Raw genomic sequence first — 25,479 nt, 5'->3', positions numbered from 1 at the left:
TTTCAGAGGCTTCCACGGGAGAAGTATACGGTGTGTTGCCGAAGTTCCTTCTGTAAAGACCGCTTCGTCTTAATATTTTGCTGTGATACACACTGCTTGGCATAAACATTTACGTAACAGATCTTTACGCGCTACCTTATTTGAAGTACGTTTTAAGTCATACTTTGTGATCTAACGCTACTGTGGAATCTAACGGAGAAGGCTAAGATGTCATGGCCTTCTTCATTATCTCGTACTCGGAAGATATTTATGTGCTTACTTATTTAAAGTACGTTTTAAGTCACAGTATAATGAAATCTTAGCCGTCTTCGTTAGATCCAAAAGTAGCGTTAGATTGCACAGTATTATAACATCTGTAGCCGTCTTCATTACCTCGCACTCATGTGCTAACTTATTTGAAGTACGTTTAAGGTCACAGTATCATGAATCATGACCTCTTAGTCTTCGTTAGATTCCACAGTAGCCTTAGATCGATCAGCTTTATAACATCTTAGCCTTCTGCACTAGCTCGTACTCGAATGTATCAGCCCTAGGCAAGTGAGAGATACGGAGACCGCGACAATAGAAGTGAATTCCTCCGTGCGAAATGCGACGTGCCAGTTAGCTAGTTTATTTCTCTGGAACTTTGACAAAGATGAAAACAGTGATTGACAGTCATTGTTTTTCTCTTTTTTTTGTGGTGTTCCCTGACTGTATAGGAAACTGGACGCCGGGATCATTTCTGGTCCGTTGCTAACATGAATCTGGGACTACCGTGGAGCTCTGGCTGTGATGAACCACACCAGGTACCCCTGAAACTGAGAGTGAAAGAAGAGGAATATGAACATATTATTACATGCCAAGATGAAGTGGAGGTTAAAGTGAAGAAAGAAGAGGATGAGCAACAACACAACGATGTTCCTCTGGAAAGTAAGTAATTTTAGACTGATGCACTAAGACCTATGACTAAGACTTTTGTTACATTATATTTAATTTGTGTTTTCCCCCTAACTAAATAGGAAACTCTGGACGGGATCATCTCTGGTCCGTTTCCAACATGAATCTTGGACTGCCGTTGAGCTCTGGCTGTGATGAAACACACCAGGTACCCCTGAAACTGATAGTGAAAGAAGAGGACATAAAAGAAGAGGAATATGGACATATGATTTCATGCCAAGATGAAGAAAAGCCCATTGCAGATCTTCACTGTAAATCTGAATCAGACTTCACAAAGTCACTAAGCTCCACTCTTAATGACACACTACAGACAGTGGAGGTGAAAGTGAAGAAAGAAGAGGATGAGCAGGAACACAACGATTGTCTTCTGGAAAGTGAGTATTTCAGACTGATGCACTAAGAGCTGTGTTCAATGGTCAACTGATGATTATGAATTGATCTGACCTGTTGTGATGTGTATTGAGACCAACACAATTCTGTCAATGGGCTGGCATTCAAATATTGTGTGTTTTCAAATATTTTCGTCTGATACCTTTCAATTTCCAGGTCTTAATGCAATATAAATTGAATAGGATATAGAATATAGATTTGTGTTAGAAGGTAGAACGAAGTTGAATAAATTGAATACGATATAGAATATAGATTTGTGTTAGAAGATAGAACGAAGTGCTCAGGTTGTTGCCCAACCCTACTTCACCCAAACCAAACAACCATCTAATACAGGGGTACTCAATAGGCGGACCGTGCATTCTAATTTAATCATGATCCAAGCGAGTTTTATTGGTGCGTGATTTGGAGCTTTATATGTTTGTCCTACTCGATGTGGTTTCTATCTTCTGTGTCCAATTCAGAAGTCCAATCAGGAGCTGTAAAAACAACATCACTGTGACAATTTACTCACTCAATGTTTGCCGCAAGCTCTCTGTGGGTCACGCAGGTTGTGTGTGTCATTGGCAACAACGCGGGCAGATAGATTTGTGAACGGTATCTTTTACCAGCAAACGAAAATTACGACGTGCTTTAAACCCGATAAAAACCGAAAAGTTGATCGCCAATTCAAGACGGAGTGGACTGACAAGTATGCATTTGTGCTGCTTGTGGGGAGCACAAAACCGATGTGTTAAATCATCAACTTCTCAAAAGTGGTAAGGTGAAACGTCACTATGAAACAAAGCATGCACACTTCGAACAGAAATACCCGCAGAACTCTGAGCTAAGGGGCAGAAAAATAAACCATCTGCAATCATACTAAGCAACTTGCAGTGTAATAGTTAGATCAGCTACAGGGGTTTTTCTAGAAAAAAATAGTAGCAGGGAGCACACCCCCGCGCGAAAGCCGAGGGAGCGACGCAACACCATTTCGAAGAGCCACACGAATCTAGGTTCCCACTTTTGGGGGGGATAAGCCCCTACATACTGCTACACAACATACGGTTGTGAGTCTGCCTCATGAAAATGGTGAAAAACAAATACTGGAGCGTACTCACTTATGAACACTTACATCAGTGCCTCCGCCTGGCCTTCACACCTTTAAATTTAAACCACAAAAAAAGTCTCACCTTTTACACAAACAAGGCCAGACCACATCACCTTTAGTGCATAGTTTTTGTTGGAGTTCCTTTTCGGGGATTTTGACCGTCACGGTTCCGAACCTGGACTGAATGGAAATTTGGCGAGTGGACCTTTTGGGTTCCTAATTGAGTACCCCTGATTAGGAGCTGTGTGTCCAAACCAAACAACCATCTGATTAGGAGCTGTGTGTCCAAACCAAACAACCATCTGATTAGGAGCTGTGTGTCCAAACCAAACAACCATCTGATTAGGAGCTGTGTGTCCAAACCAAACAACCATCTGATTAGGAGCTGTGTGTCCAAACCAAACAACCATCTGATTAGGAGCTGTGTGTCCAAACCAAACAACCATCTGATTAGGAGCTGTGTGTCCAAACCAAACAACCATCTGATTAGGAGCTGTGTGTCCAAACCAAACAACCATCTGATTAGGAGCTGTGTGTCCAAACCAAACAACCATCTGATTAGGAGCTGTGTGTCCAAACCAAACAACCATCTGATTAGGAGCTGTGTGTCCAAACCAAACAACCATCTGATTAGGAGCTGTGTGTCCAAACCAAACAACCATCTGATTAGGAGCTGTGTGTCCAAACCAAACAACCATCTGATTAGGAGCTGTGTGTCCAAACCAAACAACCATCTGATTAGGAGCTGTGTGTCCAAACCAAACAACCATCTGATTAGGAGCTGTGTGTCCAAACCAAACAACCATCTGATTAGGAGCTGTGTGTCCAAACCAAACAACCATCTGATTAGGAGCTGTGTGTCCAAACCAAACAACCATCTGATTAGGAGCTGTGTGTCCAAACCAAACAACCATCTGATTAGGAGCTGTGTGTCCAAACCAAACAACCATCTGATTAGGAGCTGTGTGTCCAAACCAAACAACCATCTGATTAGGAGCTGTGTGTCCAAACCAAACAACCATCTGATTAGGAGCTGTGTGTCCAAACCAAACAACCATCTGATTAGGAGCTGTGTGTCCAAACCAAACAACCATCTGATTAGGAGCTGTGTGTCCAAACCAAACAACCATCTGATTAGGAGCTGTGTGTCCAAACCAAACAACCATCTGATTAGGAGCTGTGTGTCCAAACCAAACAACCATCTGATTAGGAGCTGTGTGTCCAAACCAAACAACCATCTGATTAGGAGCTGTGTGTCCAAACCAAACAACCATCTGATTAGGAGCTGTGTGTCCAAACCAAACAACCATCTGATTAGGAGCTGTGTGTCCAAACCAAACAACCATCTGATTAGGAGCTGTGTGTCCAAACCAAACAACCATCTGATTAGGAGCTGTGTGTCCAAACCAAACAACCATCTGATTAGGAGCTGTGTGTCCAAACCAAACAACCATCTGATTAGGAGCTGTGTGTCCAAACCAAACAACCATCTGATTAGGAGCTGTGTGTCCAAACCAAACAACCATCTGATTAGGAGCTGTGTGTCCAAACCAAACAACCATCTGATTAGGAGCTGTGTGTCCAAACCAAACAACCATCTGATTAGGAGCTGTGTGTCCAAACCAAACAACCATCTGATTAGGAGCTGTGTGTCCAAACCAAACAACCATCTGATTAGGAGCTGTGTGTCCAAACCAAACAACCATCTGATTAGGAGCTGTGTGTCCAAACCAAACAACCATCTGATTAGGAGCTGTGTGTCCAAACCAAACAACCATCTGATTAGGAGCTGTGTGTCCAAACCAAACAACCATCTGATTAGGAGCTGTGTGTCCAAACCAAACAACCATCTGATTAGGAGCTGTGTGTCCAAACCAAACAACCATCTGATTAGGAGCTGTGTGTCCAAACCAAACAACCATCTGATTAGGAGCTGTGTGTCCAAACCAAACAACCATCTAATTAGGAGCTGTGTGTCCAAACCAAACAACCATCTGATTAGGAGCTGTGTGTCCAAACCAAACAACCATCTGATTAGGAGCTGTGTGTCCAAACCAAACAACCATCTGATTAGGAGCTGTGTGTCCAAACCAAACAACCATCTAATTAGGAGCTGTGTGTCCAAACCAAACAACCATCTGATTAGGAGCTGTGTGTCCAAACCAAACAACCATCTGATTAGGAGCTGTGTGTCCAAACCAAACAACCATCTGATTAGGAGCTGTGTGTCCAAACCAAACAACCATCTGATTAGGAGCTGTGTGTCCAAACCAAACAACCATCTAATTAGGAGCTGTGTGTCCAAACCAAACAACCATCTGATTAGGAGCTGTGTGTCCAAACCAAACAACCATCTGATTAGGAGCTGTGTGTCCAAACCAAACAACCATCTGATTAGGAGCTGTGTGTCCAAACCAAACAACCATCTAATTAGGAGCTGTGTGTCCAAACCAAACAACCATCTGATTAGGAGCTGTGTGTCCAAACCAAACAACCATCTGATTAGGAGCTGTGTGTCCAAACCAAACAACCATCTGATTAGGAGCTGTGTGTCCAAACCAAACAACCATCTGATTAGGAGCTGTGTGTCCAAACCAAACAACCATCTAATTAGGAGCTGTGTGTCCAAACCAAACAACCATCTGATTAGGAGCTGTGTGTCCAAACCAAACAACCATCTGATTAGGAGCTGTGTGTCCAAACCAAACAACCATCTGATTAGGAGCTGTGTGTCCAAACCAAACAACCATCTAATTAGGAGCTGTGTGTCCAAACCAAACAACCATCTGATTAGGAGCTGTGTGTCCAAACCAAACAACCATCTAATTAGGAGCTGTGTGTCCAAACCAAACAACCATCTGATTAGGAGCTGTGTGTCCAAACCAAACAACCATCTGATTAGGAGCTGTGTGTCCAAACCAAACAACCATCTGATTAGGAGCTGTGTGTCCAAACCAAACAACCATCTGATTAGGAGCTGTGTGTCCAAACCAAACAACCATCTAATGAGGAGCTGTGTTATCTATCTCTAACATATTGCTCTCATACTGGCATGAAATGTATTGAACAAAAATCGGTTGTAATTGTGAGACACAGAATGAATGCACATGTATGACGTGACGCCTACATTTTCTGTCCGCCTGCATTTTTTTTCAGTTAAAAAAAGGTTTAAATGCATAAAAAGATACCATATATATGTATAATCAAAAAATATACAGCCGCGGAAAAAATTAAGAGACCACTTCAAAATTATCAGTTTCTCTGGTTTTACTATTTATTGGTATGTGTTAAAGTAAAATGTACATTTTAGTTTTATTCTATAACCTACTGGCAACATTCCTTCCAAATTTCAAATAAAAATATTGTCATTTAGATCATTTATTTGCAGAAAAATGACAATTGGTCAAAAATAGCAAAAAAGATGCAGTGTCTTCAGATCTCGAATAATGCAAAGAAAACAAGCTCATATTCATTTTTAAACTACACAATACTAATGCTTACACTTAGGAAGAGTTCAGAAATCAATATTTGGTGGAATAACCTTGATTTAAAATCACAACTTTCATGTGTCTTGGCATGCTCTCCACCAGTCTTTCACATTGCCGTTGGGTGACTTTATGCTACTCCTGGCGCAAGAATTCAAGCAGCTCGGCTTCTTTTCATGGCTTGTGACCATCCATCTTCCTCTTGATCACATTTCAGAGGTTTTTTATGGGATTCAGGTCTCGAAATTGGGCTGGCCATGACAGGGTCCTGATCTGGAGAAGACCATAAGGATTGAAAAAGCGGACTGGAGGGTCTTCTAGTTCGTCTTCTCTGATGAGTCCAATTTTCAGCTTTGCCCAACACATGGTCGTCTGATGGTTAGACGGAGACCTGGAGAGGCCTACAAGCCAGAGAGTCTTGCACCTACTGTGAAATCGGACTCATCAGAGAAGACGAACTTAGAAGAACCTCCAGTCCGCTTTTTCAATCCTTATGGTCTTTTACAAACCTCAGCCAGGCAAAGTACAATGTTGTCCCGGAAGAAAAACTTGCTTCCTTTTGCTCTGACAATGTTCCCCAACTCTGAGAAGTGTTTTTTCCAGCAGGGCAGTGCTCCATGCCACACAGCCAGGCCAGTAAAGGTGTGGATGGAGTACCACCAGATCAGGACCCTGTCATGGCCAGCCCAATTTCGAGACCTGAATCCCATAAAAAACCTCTGAAATGTGATCAAGAGGAAGATGGATGGTCACAAGCCATGAAAAGAAGCCGAGCTGCTTGAATTCTTGCGTCAGGAGTAGCATAAAGTCACCCAACGGCAGTGGTGGTCCGTCAGGGCCTTCAAGGCCTTCTCTGCTGGCCTAATCATCATCAGACAATAAATGTAATAAAATAAATTTAATTTTAATATTTTCTTTTCATAAATATGTATTCAATTATTCCCCATAGTCCATTATCTTCATTTCATAGCTTCCAGCGTTGTTCATTTATGTTAGAGCTTTCATCCAATCATATTTCAGCTATCATGTGTTTCCACGCTCCGAGAAATCTTCCCCGAGAACAGAAATCTTCCTTGAGGCCTTCAGAATTCACATTGAAGGCCCGTGTACATCTGATTGGTTATCACAACTGGCTGTTTCAGTTAATTTAAGTTGAATGAACTGAAACAGACAGTTGTGACAACCAATCAGATTTCGAGTTGGCGACACTGGGCCTTCTAGAAGGCCCGGAAGATTTCTTTCCTCCCTCGCGTTGAACGTGACACGTAAACGTCCTTTGATTGGATACTGAGGCAGACCGGTGCAGTGCTTCAGTGCTCAGTTTAGCTGGCTAACGACGTACATCGGTTTCAATGCTTATTATGCTAGTTGTTTCAATTGGTAAGACTGAATATAATTACATTAACCAACTCAAATAAACTAGTTTACACCAACTTGATCATTCCAGTTTTTGATACAATTACAACGCCATTTTCAAGACGGAACTTTCAAGAAAAACTGGATATCGTGAGGATGGGAAGTTTAATGAAACTGCTTTGCAGGTGGGACAATGCGATGTTTAGTGGACAAACTTGTTAAAGCTCACAAAGGCTACTTTCGGTGGACTTAATACAACTTTGTAGACTAATCCCTGAAAATCGCCTTTTATTTTTAAGTTGTGACAGTTATATTCAAGCGATCATATAACTGAGAGTTTACTACTCGTAATGTATTGTTAATACGTATTGATTTTAAATGCTCCGGAAATATGAATGAAGTCTGTTGTACCCGACTATGTTATGGTGATGCAATGCTCACTTATACTGCCTTTCTGTATAAATATAATGGTTCGAGAGCCATGGCGTCATAATGATGGTATTAGGAGGTGGATTCACTCAGTTTAACATCGTGTAGGACATCGCTGAAGGCCTAGTCGTGAAATGCACGGACCGCCACTGCCCAACGGCAATGTGAAAGACTGGTGGAGAGCATGCCAAGACACATGAAAGTTGTGATTTTAAATCAAGGTTATTCCACCAAATATTGATTTCTGAACTCTTCCTAAGTGTAAGCATTAGTATTGTGTAGTTTAAAAATGAATATGAGCTTGTTTTCTTTGCATTATTCGAGATCTGAAGACACTGCATCTTTTTTGCTATTTTGACCAATTGTAATTTTTCTGCAAATAAATGATCTAAATGACAATATTTTTATTTGAAATTTGGTAGGAATGTTGCCAGTAGGTTATAGAATAAAACTAAAATGTACATTTTACTTTAACACATACCAATAAATAGTAAAACCAGAGAAACTGATAATTTTGAAGTGGTCTCTTAATTTTTTCCGCGGCTGTATGTATAATTTTTCTGTTATTTAAAGTGTCAAAATATCATATGGTACGACCGTCCGGCCATGACTGCTGTTGTGAAAACTTTAACTTTGAAATTGCTCTAAATCTATTCAAATTCATGTTCTGCCCTATTTGGCATGATATCCCAAGTGTTTTGTGATGCATGCATGTGCACCCCTGTCTCTTCATAGAATATGCTGGCTGATGTTGAGTGACTTTGGTTGGGTAATGATGACATTCGAGATTACATTTACATTTAGTCATTTAGCAGACGCTTTTGTCCAAAGTGACGTACAAGGGAGAGAACAGTCAAGCTACGAGCAATAGAACCTGGTGTAACAATAAATACTACTTTACCTCAGAAACATAAAAAACGAAATAGAAAAGAAAAAGAAGTGCAGGAATGTAACTGCTGTAATTGCAAGTTAAGCCCTTGTCGAAGTGCCAGTTCGGACGGGAGGTGCTCTCTGAAGAGTTAGGTCTTCAAAAACTTCTTATAGGTAGAGAGGGACACCCCTGCTCTGGTAGTGCTAGGCAGTTCATTCTACCAACCAGATCATATATCTGTGTTTTTCTAAGGTTTGTTCAACACAATTCTGTCACTATTTCCTGTACACTGCTTTCATTCCCATGTCTGATCCATGCGACTCCTTTTAGTCATCCTCTACTACTGCTGAGCAATCACTCTTTGCATTTTCTTGTGGAAATGCATCTGTAATTAAGAGACAGACTTTAGTTGATGATGTTTTCTCCTCCTCCAGCCTCTCGTGCCTTCGCATCTCCCTCAGGAACCCCAGCTGAGTCCAGAGTCGGCTCCGTGAGGCGCAGCCAGCGTCAAGCTCCTGTCCTGACGACTCAGGTGAATAGCAAGACTTTTTTGGCCATTACGATAAATAGAAAAGGATTGTTGGGCACTGCTCACCGGCTGGGCCATCACAATAAGTGTTTTGTAACCCCCCCTAGCAGCTGTCTCTTAGTTTGACGATAACCGTGCTGAGCAGTCCTTTACGGTGCCAGTGTGGTTAGTACGTCATTTTCTGTTTATTTATCTCTGGCAAAATCTGTTTGTTTTTACAAGTGTTTTTAAACACCCAACCCCCCTACACTTCCTACTGTGAGGCGCATTGTGTTTTTTCTAAATTGGAGAGCAAGGAACGTCTGGACTTGTGCGCGCGACCATCTTGGATTTTAGGATTGAATCACATCAGAACTGGCTTCTGTTCCTCCTCAGGTTCCCAGAGCGGACTCGGACCAGGGTGGAGGGGGAGACCCTGTGGAGAGTGGAGATGGACACGGAGGGAGAGAGCAAGACCCAACAGCAGAGAGACCAGGTGAGAGGGTTTACACAGGAGAGTGAAACACACTCACACACACACACACACACACACAATAAAAGGCAGCTTGCTTGCTGTATGAACAGTAAAGGCAAACAGCAAGTCTGATTTTTTTTGCGTGTGTGTGTGTCAGGTGTTTCAGGTGTGTCAAAGAGGGAGAGGTTGAAACAGCAGAAAGACCAGTCGAACATCCACAAGCGTGGAGGTAGCCTGCGAAAAAGACCCAGAGTGAGCTACGCAGAGGAAGAGGAGCCCAAAGATGAAGATCGCCTCTGTGAGTTGCCCTTACTGCTGCCTCTCTTTATCTCTTACACACACACACACACACACACACACTGTGATCTGTGAGCTGCTCTTACTGCTGCCTCTTCACCTCTTAACTCTCTCCTTCCAAACATTGGGCCTCATTCTCGATCATTTTCTGAACTTCTTCTGAAATGTTACTTACACGACTCCATAAAAACAACGTGAGGGAAACACTTCCGCCACATTCCTGCACGTTTGAAAATGCGTTCATAAGTAGCCGAAGTCTCCACAGCTGTGCACGCCCTGCCAGCTCCTTATTAGGGCACACAACCGTAGAAACGTGTGCTGTCGGAATCTCCCGAATCCATACGAAAGCACCTCGTAAGGCAAGGCAAGGCAAGTCATGTCTAAGCAGAAAGCGAGTGTCCATTCTATTCCATTATGGCTATTTAAACGCAATTGGGTTTAGTGTTTATTTATTTATTCACTTACATTTGCAGTGTTCGTGTACATTTACATTCACATTCAGTCATTTAGCAGACGCCTTTGTCCAAAGCGACGTACAAGGGAGAGAACAGTCAAGCTACGAGCAATAGAGACCTAGTGTAGCTGTAAATTCTACTTTACATAAGAAATAAAAAAACGAGGTAGAAAAGGAAAAAAAAAATGGAATGCAACTGTTTCAAGTGCAAGTCAAGCACTTATCGCAGTGACAGTTAGGAAGGGAGGTGCTCTCTGAAGAGTTGGGTCTTCAAAAGCTTCTTAAAGGTAGAGAGGGATGCGCCTGCTTCTGGTAGTGCTAGCTAGGCAGTTCATTCCACCAACATGGATCTACAAATGAGAATAGTCTGGATTAGCATTCTGGTGTAGTCCTTTTCTTTATATAATGACATCACAATGCCCCGTAGAATCATGACTATAAATGTGAAACGATGATACAAATATTCTCTTATTTATTATTATTATAATTATTTTAATCCGAGGATGTCTGTAAAGTTGACGTGAACGCAATCACCAACGGTTTCTTTTTCAATGTTTGCTGCAAGCTCTCGCAGGTTGTGTGTGTCAATAGCAACAACACGGGCAGATAGATTTGTGAACGGTATCTTTTCCCAGCAAACGAAAATCATGGCGTGCTTTAAAGTAAACCGACAAAAAACGGAAAATTGATTCCAAAAATCGCGAATTTAAGACAGAGTGGACTGACAAGTATGCATTTATGTTTGTATGTTTGTGCTGCTTGCGGGGAGCACAAAATCAATGTGTTTAATCTGCAACGAGACTGTTGCCCTTGTCAAAAGTGGTAACTTAAAACGTCACTATGAAACAAAGCATGCACACTTCGAACAGAAATACCCGCAGAACTCTGAGCAATCCGCCACACAACAAGAGTCTAACTGGCCTTCACACCTTTTATGCCCAAGTTTAAACCACAAAAAAGTGCCACCTTTCACACAAATAAGGCCAGACCACATGACCTTTAGTGCATAGTTCGAACGGTTTTGTTGGAGTTATTTTTTTGGATTGGGTGAGCTGTTTCAAATAGAATGTTCACGATCAATCCTCTAGGACCTCGGCTCCCAAACTGGGGTACGCAAAGTGGTTCAGGGGGTACGCGAGGAGAAAAGTGAAAGTGAAAAAGCCCATTTCATCTTAATACTGAGCTGTAAATACAGTAGGCATGAAATCTTAAAGAGTCTGAATAGCCAAGTCGCAGTACCAAAAATACTAATGTAAACCCATGTTCGGCAAAACAATTACACTGCCAAGAATAGCTACAGGTATAGAGCCAACGATTTTCCGTGATAAAGGAAAACGAACGGAATTCGCAAAATGTACCCTTTGAAAATTAATTTTTAACTTTTAGACGGAAACATCATTTTGTGCATCAAAATCGCCCAAATTCCCCTGTATTTTGCACTGCAAGCCTGTATTTCTTTCAAATAAACACAACAATGATCGCAATGATGAACAAACATTCATTAAAAAGCCACTGAGAAAATGTCATGTCTGCATTGAACTCCGCTACGGTCACGCCCCCATACAGCTCCTTTACAGCCTGTCGTATTTATTCGCTCATCTTCCCATCGCCTGCAAATAATGTTTTTTTAGTCTTACAGTCTGTTGATGGCTGGCAAACAACAATCTTAGAAGGTTTGGGTCAAGTGTGGCACATATTATTCACTAATTTTAAGCCATCAATTTACCTCAGGGTGAGCAAAATGAGCTGAAATGGAATAAAACGGAATTCACCAAAATGTGCAAAGGAAAAGTTTTTTTTGGCAGGATTGTAAAAAGTTTGAGAACCACTGCTCTAGGATGCTGTGATGAATCAAATAAATCTCGCTACCATTTAAAACCGCCTCCCGTGTCAATTCCTTGGTGCGCCCAACCGCCTGCTAACCTAAACCAACCATCAAAACACAACGCAGCAGCGGGCCGCTTGATAGTGAGAGAGAGGGTAACATCTTTGGTTTTCATCTGACCGTGTTCTTTTCTTTGAAGGTCTCATTTAATTTTCTTTAAACTGTTTTACCTCTCAGAATGATTTTGGCTTCCCCAGGAAGGTTTTTGGCAAACTCCAGTCTGGCTTTTTGATGTCTCTGTGCCAGCAGTGGGGACCTCCTAGGTCTCCTACCATAGCATCCCATGTCATTCCACAGGCGAAGGATAGTGCCAGCTGACACTGTTGTACCCTGTGTCTGCAGGGAAGCTTAAATTAGTTTCGAAGATGTTCTGAGTTTTTTTTTTATCCACCATTCGAACAATCCTTTGTTGCATTCTGTCTAGGGATGAGAACCGATAAGATTTTAACGATTCCGGTTCCTTATCGATTCCTGCTTATCGAACCGATTCCTTATCGATTCTCTTAACGATTCTTATAATTTGGTAAGGGGCGAAAAAAGAGCACAAACGGGTTTTTTACATTATTGTTCTTTTATATACATTTCTAGAATGTTTACATACACATTTAAATAAAACTTACATAACTTAAATAAAATGTGTTCTGTTTAATATAAACGTTCATACAAATAACAATGCTCCTTCCTTACAGAAGACGTACTAACTGCAGCCTGTAACGATGACAGACTAGCAGCCTCTGAGCCCGTCTGATTTAGAACGTCATCATCAGCTTAATTGGATGGAAATGGAGATTATTTATAGAGCGAACGCTGGTTTGCACAATGAAAAAAATGGCACTAACAAAATCGCTGAATTTTCTGATCTGACATACAGCCCTTGTTATTGAGGTAAAGGACTGTATATTTTCTTGTAGGTTGCTTGGTTGTATTGCTAATAGCGAACTATTATGCTAAACGCTTCTAATAGCAATGTAGAGTCCACTACAAACACAATAACGTACTGAAACATAATTACTTGTATCATGTACAAACTAGGCACTCAGTATATTTAACACTTAGCTATTGCTGCCACTGAATTGGCTGAGAAACGTATCCATATCGAACTGTCAAACTGAGGGAGCTGCACGCGTTGCTTGCTTATTAACGGAGTCTTTTGTACAGCCTAACCCTACCCTAGGACCAACAGAGGGGAGGCAAGCAATGCCCCTGCCTCTAGCCAACGGTTGAAAATAGAAGATTATACCGTTAAGCTTGCCTAGTTATGGAAGTTATATAATATATGACAATGTCCAACATCGCCCATTCTGTTAAGCAATTCAATGCTAAGTTTAGTTATGGTTAACACGAAAACGCTGATAACACTGATAACCACTGATAAACGCTGATAACACACGAGTAACACCGTTATGACTTATGATAAAACATTTTGAGGAGTTTACCTTGGCAAGTAAGGGATGAAGCACCGACGTTAGTTGAGCTGCTGCTGGCATCGAAAACATGACATTCTTGTAATTTTATACCATGTGTGCTCAAGTGCTTATTCATGGTAGATGTACTTCCTCCCGTTGAGGAAATACATTTTCTACAGAGGTTACAAGTGACCGTGTTCGCATCCGTTCGGGTGAAATAAAGCCACACTTTAGATCGCTTCTGTCGAGTTGCCATTTCTGCTGCGTTCTGACTTTATTATAAGAGTTCGCGCATGCGCAAACGGCACAGAGACCCGTTTACAGACCCGGTTATGAATTTGGCTAACGATTCCAAAGATTCGGCTCATTGGGAACCGGTTCTAAGCAAGACCCGGTTCTCGGTTCCCATCCCTAATTCTGTCATCAATTTTTCTCTTCCTTCCACATCCAGGGAGGTTAGTGACAATGCCATGGACTATAAACTTCTTGATGACACTGCACACAGTGGACACAGGAATATTAAAATCTCCGACGATAGACTTGTAGCCTTGAGATTGTCCATGCTTTGCTACAATTTTGGTTCTCAAACACCCAGACAATTATTTGCTCTTCTTTCTTTTGTCCATGCTCAGTGGGGTATACACAGAGCCACAATACAAAGGTTGAGTCAACTATGCTCCATTTTAACTGGTTGCAAATGTGATGTATATGTTACCAGCATCTGTGACTTGCCATAGATGAGTTTAAATACAAATTAAAGGAGCATTACATGCTTGAATTACAATTATTTTTGGAGATTTGTTTGGAATCATCTCAGATTTGGCTTATCTTGTCTGCTTGTTCCAATGCAAAAAATAGAAATCAACATGTGAAGACCAAAACATTTGTAATTGCAACAATCTTCTGGGAGAAGTGGTACATTATCTGACGTAAGTGCAGGGGTGCCAATATTTTTTGTCCATGACTGTATATATACTCAATAATTTGTTTTGATCTTTATTTGGAATTGAATATTTCCTTATCAGGGAACAATGAATGGTAGGTGAAGAACAGTTGAAAAAAAAGAAAAAAATTAAAAATGTCTGCACACAGTTGCTATAAGTAGTGGCAAGACCAATCAGAAAATTGATGTGGTTACTATGCCAATATGTGTTGTTACTATGCCAAATGGTGTGGTTAGCAAGGTTATTATCGTTAACGAAAAAAACGAAAACGAGGTGTGTTTTTTTTTTTTGTCGTTAACTGAAATTAAAATAAAAACGAGTCTTTATATGAAACTGTATTGTGTCTTTACAAAACTAACTAAAATAAAATAGAATTATAGAGAAAATGTCCTAAGTTTTTGTTTTTGTCAATGTATTTCATGGATGTCAATGTATTTCATTCAAAGCCTAGTAGTCAATTTTCCGCTGCACCACTTTTAAACACGCCCTTCGCCTGCTATCATGCGGCAAAAGTCGGTAGAAAGAGAGAATCCTATTTGGCAGTGACGTGCGGTGTGGTTAGTGTCTGGTGGTGAGGCACTGACTCCTTCAGAGTCAGATTTACGAACACATAGTATATTATATCACCATTCAATTGGCAGCTTGCACATTGACTTCTGGTTGTTTTCCACATCAGCATTCTTTACACAAACTATATAGGTAAGGTACAAACAGTTGGCAGCTGCTAGCTGGTGATGAACTTGTGTAAATGCATGTAGAATATGAACTCTTTCATGAGGGTTTCTTCCTTTTCCCATAATCATTTGAAGGCGACTATAACATCAGCTAGCTAATTTCATGCAAATTAAACTCCTCCATTTAAACCATTACGGTTATTATCGCCAAGTGTCTTTAGCTAGCTTATTAGCTAACGTAGCAACTTCATAACCATAGCAACCAGGAAACACGACTTCAATAGCTGCAATTTAAGTTTATTTTCTCAAAATCATCTCACCAATATAAAGCAGTCTTCGGTTTAGAGTGATCACAACCACTTGTGTGATTTAAAATGGATTCACATAGACATTAAACAATCCTAAGAGAAATAATGGGAAATCAACGCAAGGGCTTACTCTGATATCAATGTAATGTGAGCGAATAAGGGGTGAGAAGCCTCCCCTTCCCCTGGCTAATACTTAGTCTCCGCTGTACGTCCAAAACCAAATCTATTCTTGAGGTTCCAGAAATGTTCAAAGCAATTTGCCTTTGAATGTGACTAGTCGATCGAATTTGGTTCTGTCCCGTCGTTTCGTTTGAAGATTTCCTTTTAGCTCCGGCATTGGTCTCCCATTATTGATCACTTCACATTTTAATTGTAAGTCCACATTTGAGAAATGTTTTAGTTTAGCTGTTCAATCTTCAATTTTCGCTAGAAGAACAGCAACGGTGGGCTCTTGCACGCCCATTTCATTGAGGTAGATGTACTGTTTCCACTCCGTGTTTTTTCACTGCGCTTTTATGTCAGATCAGCAAGACTAAATAGGTTCTACGCATGTGCTCAACCCAGTTTGTGATCGATTGCGCAATCTGAGTTGAGGCACAGCTCGTCCCTGCCTCGCTGTTTCCTTACTGTTTGTACAGGACATGCGCAAATTCAGCGAATTTGATTATAAAAATGCTCAAACTGATTGGAATCATAAAGGAATTACATTTATAGCACAGATCAGTAGAAACATATTTATATATGCCTGCCCCGCCCCCACTGACCGCACATCCCTGTCATAGATGTCAATGTATTTCATACATAGCCTATATCTATTTTAGTACACGCCCCTCGTCTTGAATCATGGCGGCCAAAGTCGGGAGAAAGCCACAAAGTCTTTGTCTGGAAAGTCCCGCCCCTCTTTTTCCGGCCAATTTGATTTAGCCTCTGAAGTGGGTCTGGCAAACTTTGCATAGAAGTTCATTTCAGCATTCTCAGGTTCCCTGGGACTAATCACAAACTGGCTTTTGGCTACCTGGCGCGCCATTGGCGGATTTAAAATAACCACGTCTACGTAACAAAAGCGAAAGCAAAGAGAGAAGCACAGCAAAACTATATACTGCTCTCGCGGCTGTCTTGGATGATTTGAAAGGCAAGTTTGAAACCTGCTCTGGAACAATTCATACAGAAAAAAGATGTGTTTGCTTTATTACCGATCGTTGTATCGTTGTATAGTATCGTTGGTCTGATTGGTTAAAGGCGTGTCCAATTACGTGACTGAAGTGGACCTCCATTAAGTAGTTCGCCAGACTAACTGAGCAAATGAATTGCAGTGAAGGGGCAGGGAATTCCCAGACAAACAAAGTCTGGGATTACTTTGATTATGAATGTGTCAAAAATAAAAGCAAGTGCCTTGCAATAGGAAATGGAAAGATATGTGTTATATTTATCAAGGGAAAAAATCCCACAAATCATGTCTGGCTCATGAATGGGTTCATTTCATGCATGTGTCTATAGTTTATTGGCTATTGCATCTTGTGTAGACTGTTAACACATTTGTACCCATATCTACATTTTATTTTCTGTCGTTGATAGTGTTGTGTCCAGTGGACATGTTCTGGTTAATGACTTAAACACACTGACTGACACAAATTTCATAATTGTCGATTGTGGATGGCTGTTCATCTGATCCAAATACCTTTTTTTAAATGCTATGTTTTGTTGAGTTTTTTTTACTTTTAATTTATTATAGCTTGTATCTACAATTTATTTTGTGCAGATTGTTTTGAAAGCACCCCCCCCCCCCCCCCCCCCCCCCCCCCCCAGTCTGTTGCATTCCTAGGAAAGACTCAAACTAAAACTGAAACTAATAAAAACAAGAGCAATCCGAGATTTCTGACCTCCAGCAAGGATCTGGATCCGGATCATCCTGAAATTTTAATGGGGATGTCCCAGGACCAAGATCCACCTCTTGTGATTTCAGAAAGATCCGCCCAGTAGTTTCTGAGAAATCTTGTCCACAGACAGACAGACAAACAGACGGCCAAATAAATTAACGGACCCGATCGCATAACCTCCTTGCTGGAGGTAACTAAACTCAAACTAAGCATTTTCAAAAAATAAAAAATAAACTAAACTAGCAAACTCGCTTTAAAAACGAATTAAAACTAAACTGAAATTGAAAACAAAAAGTCAAAACTAAATAAAAATAAAAACTAATGAAAAATTCAAAACTATTATAACCTTAGTGGTTAGTATGCCAAATGCTAGCGCACAGTCAATGTGTGTTAAAAAATTGATTGTTTTACTAGTGAAGGGGGTTGAAACACAAACACGCTTGCATGCAGAGCCAGAAAAGCAAGTTTAATGACCAATCTTACTCTTCCAGGTGTATCAGAACATCCAAACAATGGAATAGTTACTCATTGGGTAACAATTAATTGCTGCATCTAGAACATCTTTCTGTCATTCTAAATCCATATGAATCTCATTCAGGTGCATCAGATGGAACCCAACAGAAGCTCCATGGACAGAATGATGAACTCAACCAGCAACTCAATGGAGGGCCATACCACTGCACAGTCTGCAGAGAGAGTTTCACGGTCCTGAGAGAACTGGAGGAACACCAGCAAACACACACTCTTGGTGTTTATCAAAAGCAGAACACTGGTGAGAAGCTTCATAAATGTGCCCAGTGTGGACAAGCATTTTCACATATTTCATATCTTAAAAGACATATGTTAATACACACTGGAGAGAAGCCTCATAAATGTGCCCAGTGTGAAAAATCATTTTCACGCGTTTCACATCTTAAAACACATATGCTAATACACGTTGGAGAGAAGTCTCATAAATGTGCCGAGTGTGGAAAAGCATTTACTTGTTCCTCAAGTCTTCAAAGGCATTTATTAATACACACTGGAGAGAAGCTTCATGTATGTGCCCAGTGTGGAAAAGCACTTTCACGCGTTTCACATCTTAAAAACCATATGCTAATACACACTGGAGAGAAGCTTCATGTATGTGCCCAGTGTGGAAAAGCACTTTCACGCGTTTCACATCTTAAAAACCATATGCTTATACACACTGGAGAGAAGCCTCATACATGTACCCAGTGTGGAAAAGCATTTTCAACAGTTTGTAATCTTAAAGCACACATGCTAACACACACTGGGGAGAAGTCTTATAAATGTGCCCATTGTGGGAAAGCAGTTTCAAGCGTTGCATATCTTAAAACACATATGCTAATACACACTGGAGAGAAGCCTCATAAATGTGCCCAGTGTGGAAAAGCATTTTCGTGTGTTTTGTATCTTCAAAGGCATATGGTAAGACACACTGGAGAGAAGCTTCATGTATGTGCTCAGTGTGGAAAAGCATTTTCAAACATTCCAGATCTTAAATCCCATATGCGAATACATACTGGAGTGAAACCTCATAAATGTGCCCAGTGTCGAAAAGCATTTACAACCTCCTCACAACTTAAAGTCCACATGCGATTACACACTGGGGAGAAGCCTTATAAATGCAGGGATTAAAGCATTCCGGCACCGTGCCGGATTTCCGGCGTGCGGCGTTTGGCTGGCTGCGGAAAAAAAGTCTCATATAATTTAATTTTAATTTTTTTTGTTAAACACACGTCTCGATATCATCACCATTACTTTCGAGTTTATGAGTTCGTCTGCCAATGATATGAAAGGAGCACAACTTTCAGGTGTCAAAATAACATTATTAGCCAATCAGAAGTAGATTGGGGCGGGTCTTGTGAAAATGTGCTTTCAGAAACGGCTTTTCTATATCGCTCTGCCCTATGCTACGTAGAGACCAAAGTAGAGATACTGTCACACCGAAGCAGAGTAAATTCAAGAATCCTTGGGATGATGCCCTCCTTGTTGATAAAGGATTGAAAAATAAATGGCGCTGGGCATGGATAGAAGAGATGGGGAAGGACGGTAAGCCTTTTGGTAGCCGGTGTAAGAAGTTAAGAGAAGCAGGTCTCTTGTGCTCAAGAAAGCTTCTGTATGCAACTAGCGGGGAAAAGTGCTTCCACTACATGAGTTTAGACCCCGCTCATAGAGCAGCTGTTCGCGCTATCCAACACACAACGCTTTTACAACCACATCTGATGTACCGGCATCAATAACTGACCGTTAATGTGCCCTGAAAATAACCGTATGTACGTTCATCGCAGAACACAATCTGTCTTCCAGGCTCGCCCAACCCCTGTTGAATTTATGCCAAAAAATCGCTGAAGTCAAAATTGCTTTGACTAAACTGTCAATATCCAATCAGCATGCCAGCTATTTTAACACACGGCATAACACCAGAGTCCAAAAGACGTATTTCGGAAAAGCTAAAAAACGGCATGTTTTTCTTAAATGTCGACGAAGCCACCAACAACAACATAGACACTGTCTGTCAATGTCCTCGTTCGTTTTTTGGATGAAGACGACAATGCAGTAAAAACGTAACACTTGCCAGGCAGGAACATGAATATAGCCAATGCCTCAGCACTTACTGTATGCTAGAATAAAATATGTATATTTTAATTTACAATTATTTATTTTGAACAAAGTAATTATGGAAATGCTGCAATATAAATCCACAGTAGGCCTATTATCTATACTGTTGCACTTTAACGGTTTAAAAAGTAGATCACTGTCCTTTTTCATATATCCTCAATGAAATGGTTGCAAATCAAATCTTCTTCCACTGACTGAATTTCACATACCCTTATAACATGTCAACTTATGATTGTAGGTCATCTTGAAATCTTCCAAGGACAAAGCTTAGCAGCAAAACTTGATATCAAGAGAAATCTATGTGTTAATACCATATTGTAGTGAGGTGGAGTACTATTGCTGACCTTCTTGGGATTTCAAAAGTCCCACCATGATCTGCCATCATTCATTTCTAAATGTTTTTTGTTTGTTTTTTTGACCCTGTAAATGTGTGCGCCACCGGACCACACACCCCCTCGCACTCAACCACATACAAAAAAAGTTCAGGCACAGGATTTTTTTTTGCTTTAACCCCTGTAAATGTGCCCAGTGTGGAAAAGCCTTCACAACCTACTCACAACTTAACAACCACATGCCAAAACACACTGTGGAGAAGCCTCTTAAATGTGCCCAGTGTGGAAAATCTTTTTCAGATTCCAGAAACCTTCAACAGCATATGGTAGTACACACTGGAGAGAAGCCTCATAAATGTGCCCAGTGTGTAAAAGCATTTGCAAACGTTACACATCTTAAAACACATATGTAAATACACACTAGAGAGAAGCCTCGTAAATGTACCCAGTGTGGAAAAGCATTTTCAAACATTTCACATCTTGAAGCCCATATGTTAATACACACTGGTGAGAAGCCTCATAAATGTGCCCATTGTGGTAAAGCATTTACACATATTTCAAATCTTAAAAGCCATATGTTAATACACACTGGAGTGAAGCCTCATAAATGTGCCCAGTGTGGGAAAACATTTGCACACAGTAATAAACTCAACAGACATATGCTAATACACGCTGTAGTAAAGCCCCATAAATGTGCCCAGTGTGGAAAAGCATTTTCAAGCGTTGCATATCTTAAATCACATATGTTAATACACACTGGAGAGAAGCCTCATAAGTGCGCCCAGTGTGGAAAAGCATTTTCACGCGTTTCACATCTTAAAGCCCATAAATTAAAACACACTTGAGAGGAGCCTCATAAACTTAAGATTTCACAGTATAAGGCTTGATCTTCCCCCTGTATTCTATCACCCGACTGAGTGGTATGAATGCCAACTTCTTTCTGCTATCAACATCCCAAAGAAGCTGGGGCATTAATGCACTTAGGGCCTCATTTACTAACATTGCGACTGCAGCGCAATCAGCGTCTTTGCCAAAACGCATATAGCGAAGTGCATTTTGCGCTGTATATTTTTCCAACCAGATCTTTGGCAATCGGCGCCTTACTCCGCCCATTTAGTGCTAATAGCCATTGACGTGCACAGGAATTTTGAAGGGCAGTTGCTCTGCCCTGGAAAAAAGGGGCAACACAGTATTTTTTGTCACAGCCGCTGCCACGCCCCCGCCATCTGATCACAAATATACATTTTTCCTTCGGAGGGGCAACTTCAGTTGAGGAGGGCAAACGGGTAGTTGCCTGAGCAACCTTAGCCCACTCATGTGGACGTCCCTGCTAATAGCGCTTTGCTAAGATAAGGGAGAATGGTCCTGCGTGTTCCTGCCACCATGGTTGATGAGTCAGAATTAGAGCTGTTGGTTCACAAGGTTACAGCAAACTTTGACCCCGCCCAAACTAAATATAGAGATGCATAAATATGTATCTGTTTAGCCCTTCTGTCCACCCTTAAACAATGTATTCCGACACTGAAACGATGCTTTTCAAAAAATCTTTGCTTATTATAGGTTTAACAGGGCAGTAAAGGTGCCTTTCCCTTCTGTTCAGTGCAGGTTTCTCAAATTCTGTGATTGTTATTTCATCCTTTATACACCGTGATGCCAGCGTTACTTCTCCAACATTCCATCTAATGTTTTGAAGGGGACAGTCTTTGGGAACATGCGTTTATTGTGGACAGGGACGTTTGGTAGTCATGGCACTAGGGGTAGCTTGCGCTCGAGAGGCTATAACGTCAAAATTAACATGGAAGGTGAAATGAATATGCTGCTCAGTTTAATGAATGCAAGTTATTTTCCTGAATAGACACGCCTTACTCCTATGCAGAAGGTGAGCACTGTACTCGATGTGCTTGAACGATGGGTGGGAATGGCAAAGAATATGGTTTAAACCAAACGTTGAGCAGCGATTCTGGCTTAGACCTGGCAGAACAGCTAGCTGGTGGGACAATATTTTATATGCCGATATTATATGATATATATAAAAAAAAAAAAACATTTAAACAAATAACATTCCTGATGTTTGTATTTATTTTTTCAATTAATTGTAATACATTGATCGCATGTACATTGTTTTCATTTAGCAGCTGATATGTCATGCTAAAACACCTCTTGTTTCGTTACTAATACTTAATTAAGCGCACTTTACGCATCTCCTCCCATCTCTTTGCGATCAACACCCACTTTCCATTATACCCTCCCAGCAGCGGGCAATCTGCATTTCTACTCTTGTGCTTTGTAAATAGGGATTTATTCAATTATTTGCATTTTTTATTTCTTGTTTTTTTTTTGCTTATTGAATTGACATTAATCTGTGGAGTTGTCATGTAAATTGTCCTTAATCTGTGGAACTGTCATTGCTGATGTCAAATTGAATTGTTACTAAACGAGTGATGAAACACAGCAAAGCCTATTGCATTTCTTTTCATTGTGGATGCGTTTAATATACACATTCCTGCCATCAACGACATCCAGATAAAGTTAAACATAACATTCATATAAATGATGATTTATCACCTTGTGGTGACATTGTAGGGTATAGGACTAAGACAGATAATCTACACTCTACATTTAACAAAGCATTCATATAAATGATGATTTATCACCTTGTGGTGACATTGTAGGGTATAGGACTAAGACAGATAATCTACACTCTACATTTAACAAAGCATTCATATAAATGATGATTTATCACCTTGTGGTGACATTGTAGGGTATAGGACTAAGACAGATAATCTACACTCTACATTCACCTTGCCTCTGCTTCATTATCAGACACTTTGACCCCAAACCACTTCCTGTACAGGTAGAGTATACCCATAGATATCTATAATAAAGGCTAGATATCCTGCTTGCGTTTCTGGCCGACGGAGCCGAATGTCCGCACATTTCGGCCATTTTGAGGACAGTATAGCTCACTCCCCCTTAACATTGTGTTGGTAGTGGTTCTTTTTAAGTAACCAGAACTTGCTCAATTTTCAATCGATTTTCGACCGGGTTGGATTGTTATAAACGTAAGATATTTCTTATGGCACTACATACTTATGAAGAATTATAAACATGGGTTTTCATATGAAAATAAACATTGACAGGTCTCTGACAGGTCTCGTTTCAAGGGAGTGTTCAATAGAGCAGGTTGCACAAAATTCTGGCATCTTCATTGGCAATAAAGTCAGCAATTTCCTGTCGAAATCATAATGTAAGATGTTTAACAAACCAACCCGATTGGAAATCATGTGCAACTTCAGTTTTATTATGTGCAACTTAAGTTATATTGAAAAGAAAGAACAATTACTCGCCAATTGATGTCAAATGACTGATACACAATAGCCGTGATACACAATTAAGCTGGACATTTCAACATGTTCAAGCATCCAGAATTATTACCAAGGTAATGACGATTGTAAATCAAGTCATTTGTGAATCCGTCAAAAATGTTCGCGAGATAAGAGTGTAAACGATTGTGAAGATCACTGACGTTACCTAACGTACCACTGATCCCTACCGGAAGCATACTGTCCTCAAAATGGCCTCCTGTGCAGACATTCAAGAGTCCGCCATAAACCATCTAGCCTTTATCTAAGATATCTATGAGTATACCTGTGACCCCAAACCACTTCCTGTACAGGTAGAGTATACCTGTGACCCCAAACCACTTCCTGTACAGGTAGAGTATACCTTTGACCCCAAACCACTTCCTGTACAGGTAGATTATACCATAGATATCATATATAAAGGCTAGATGTCTTACGGCGGAGTCTAGAAGGTCCGCACAGGTCGGCCATCTTGAGTCAGGAAAGCGTTCTGGCAGGATCAGTGGTACCTGAGATAAGGTCAGTGATCTGCACTAATACTCTTATCTCGCTGAAATCATGACAAATTTACAAATTATTTGTTTTTTAACAAACTTTATTAACGTGGTTATAATTCTGGATGCTTTTTGGATATTTTTTTGAAAAATAACATAAATATGCAGTGTCATAACTACATCTCTCATGTTTATAACAAACCAAACCGTTTAAAAATCAGTTGAAAATTGAGGAAGTTATGGTTATTTAAAAAGTATGTATCTCTTCCAACACAATGTTATGGCTGAGCAGGCTGCCCTGCTGCAAGATGGCATCCATGTGCGGATCTATGGATTTTACCTCTGACCCCAAGCCACTTCCTGTACAGGTAGAGTATACCTCTGACCCCAAACCACTTCCTGTACAGGTAGAGTATACCAGTGGAGGCTTCTCCATTGAGGAGAGGGAGGAAGATCCTCCTTAACATTTTGAGAATAAAAGGTGTACTTTGCCCAGACTACTGTGATTAATTAAAACCCTTAAATAGGACTACTTTAATACCTTTGTATATGTAATGTTAGTTTCCCTGGGTAAAGATGACATTAGCACCCCCTATCGCTATCGAAAATTACTGCCGGAGGACCTTCCTCCCTCTACCCTCCATTGACTCCCATTCATTTCTCTGCCTGCGCTGGCGGCTCGTGGAATGCGTTGACTTCAATGGCAGAGAGGAGGACGATCCTCCTCTGAGAGGGTGTGACTAGTTTAGGGGTCTGGATAGCGCTAAAATCTATTAACGAATAGGCTGGAGTCACGTCTGCGCTCTAAACCAATAAGCAGAGGCCCTGGATATGGTGGGTGGGGTTATCCCCTCAAATCTAGGCTACGAAAGATAATCTGCTCAGTCTAAGAGACAGTTAAGCAAGAATATCTGATCATTTTAATAATGAGAACACATTAGCAAATTAGCAAATAAAGTAAACTATGGAAACCGAGGACATTGTTCATGTTTTATTACAGAAATCATTCCATGGGGTGAGTTACAATGACAAGTTGGCCATTAAAGCAACAGGTAGACCAATTCCAAAGATTGAAATCACCAAAAGCAACGGCAGAGTCAGTGTCGTGAGTGCTACATGGTTTGCTAGGTAGGCTACTCGTGGGTGACTGGTAGCATTACCAACAATCGGTTATATTGCTGGCCCTGTTTACTAATGAATGTCAACTCTCCAACGTGGTCTTTTCATGGATTTACTGATATAAAAAATATTGACAGGGCAACCAAGCGCCACGACAAATGTCAA

The 25,479-nt window shown here is 40.7% G+C and overlaps 1 protein-coding gene across 1 annotated transcript; it reads left to right on the top strand.

The window, feature by feature from the left end:
* Positions 1–18: 18 nt before the first annotated feature.
* LOC308367257 (uncharacterized protein) lies at positions 19–24,541 on the top strand (the record flags this gene model as incomplete). The annotated part of the gene is made up of 8 exons (XM_080841121.1): positions 19–30; positions 699–909; positions 999–1,310; positions 8,989–9,086; positions 9,459–9,558; positions 9,695–9,835; positions 17,981–18,504; positions 24,488–24,541. Exons 2-8 carry the CDS (start codon positions 738–740, stop codon positions 24,539–24,541), a joined length of 1,401 nt encoding a protein of 466 aa, XP_080697247.1. The 5' UTR covers positions 19–30; positions 699–737.
* Between the last annotated feature and the right edge of the window lie 938 nt (positions 24,542–25,479).

This window comes from Sprattus sprattus, assembly GCF_963457725.1.
Source record: "Sprattus sprattus genome assembly, chromosome: 1".
NCBI lineage: Eukaryota > Metazoa > Chordata > Actinopteri > Clupeiformes > Clupeidae > Sprattus > Sprattus sprattus.
Note: the sequence above shows the minus strand (reverse complement) of the source record. Positions and strands in the feature narration are given on the sequence as shown.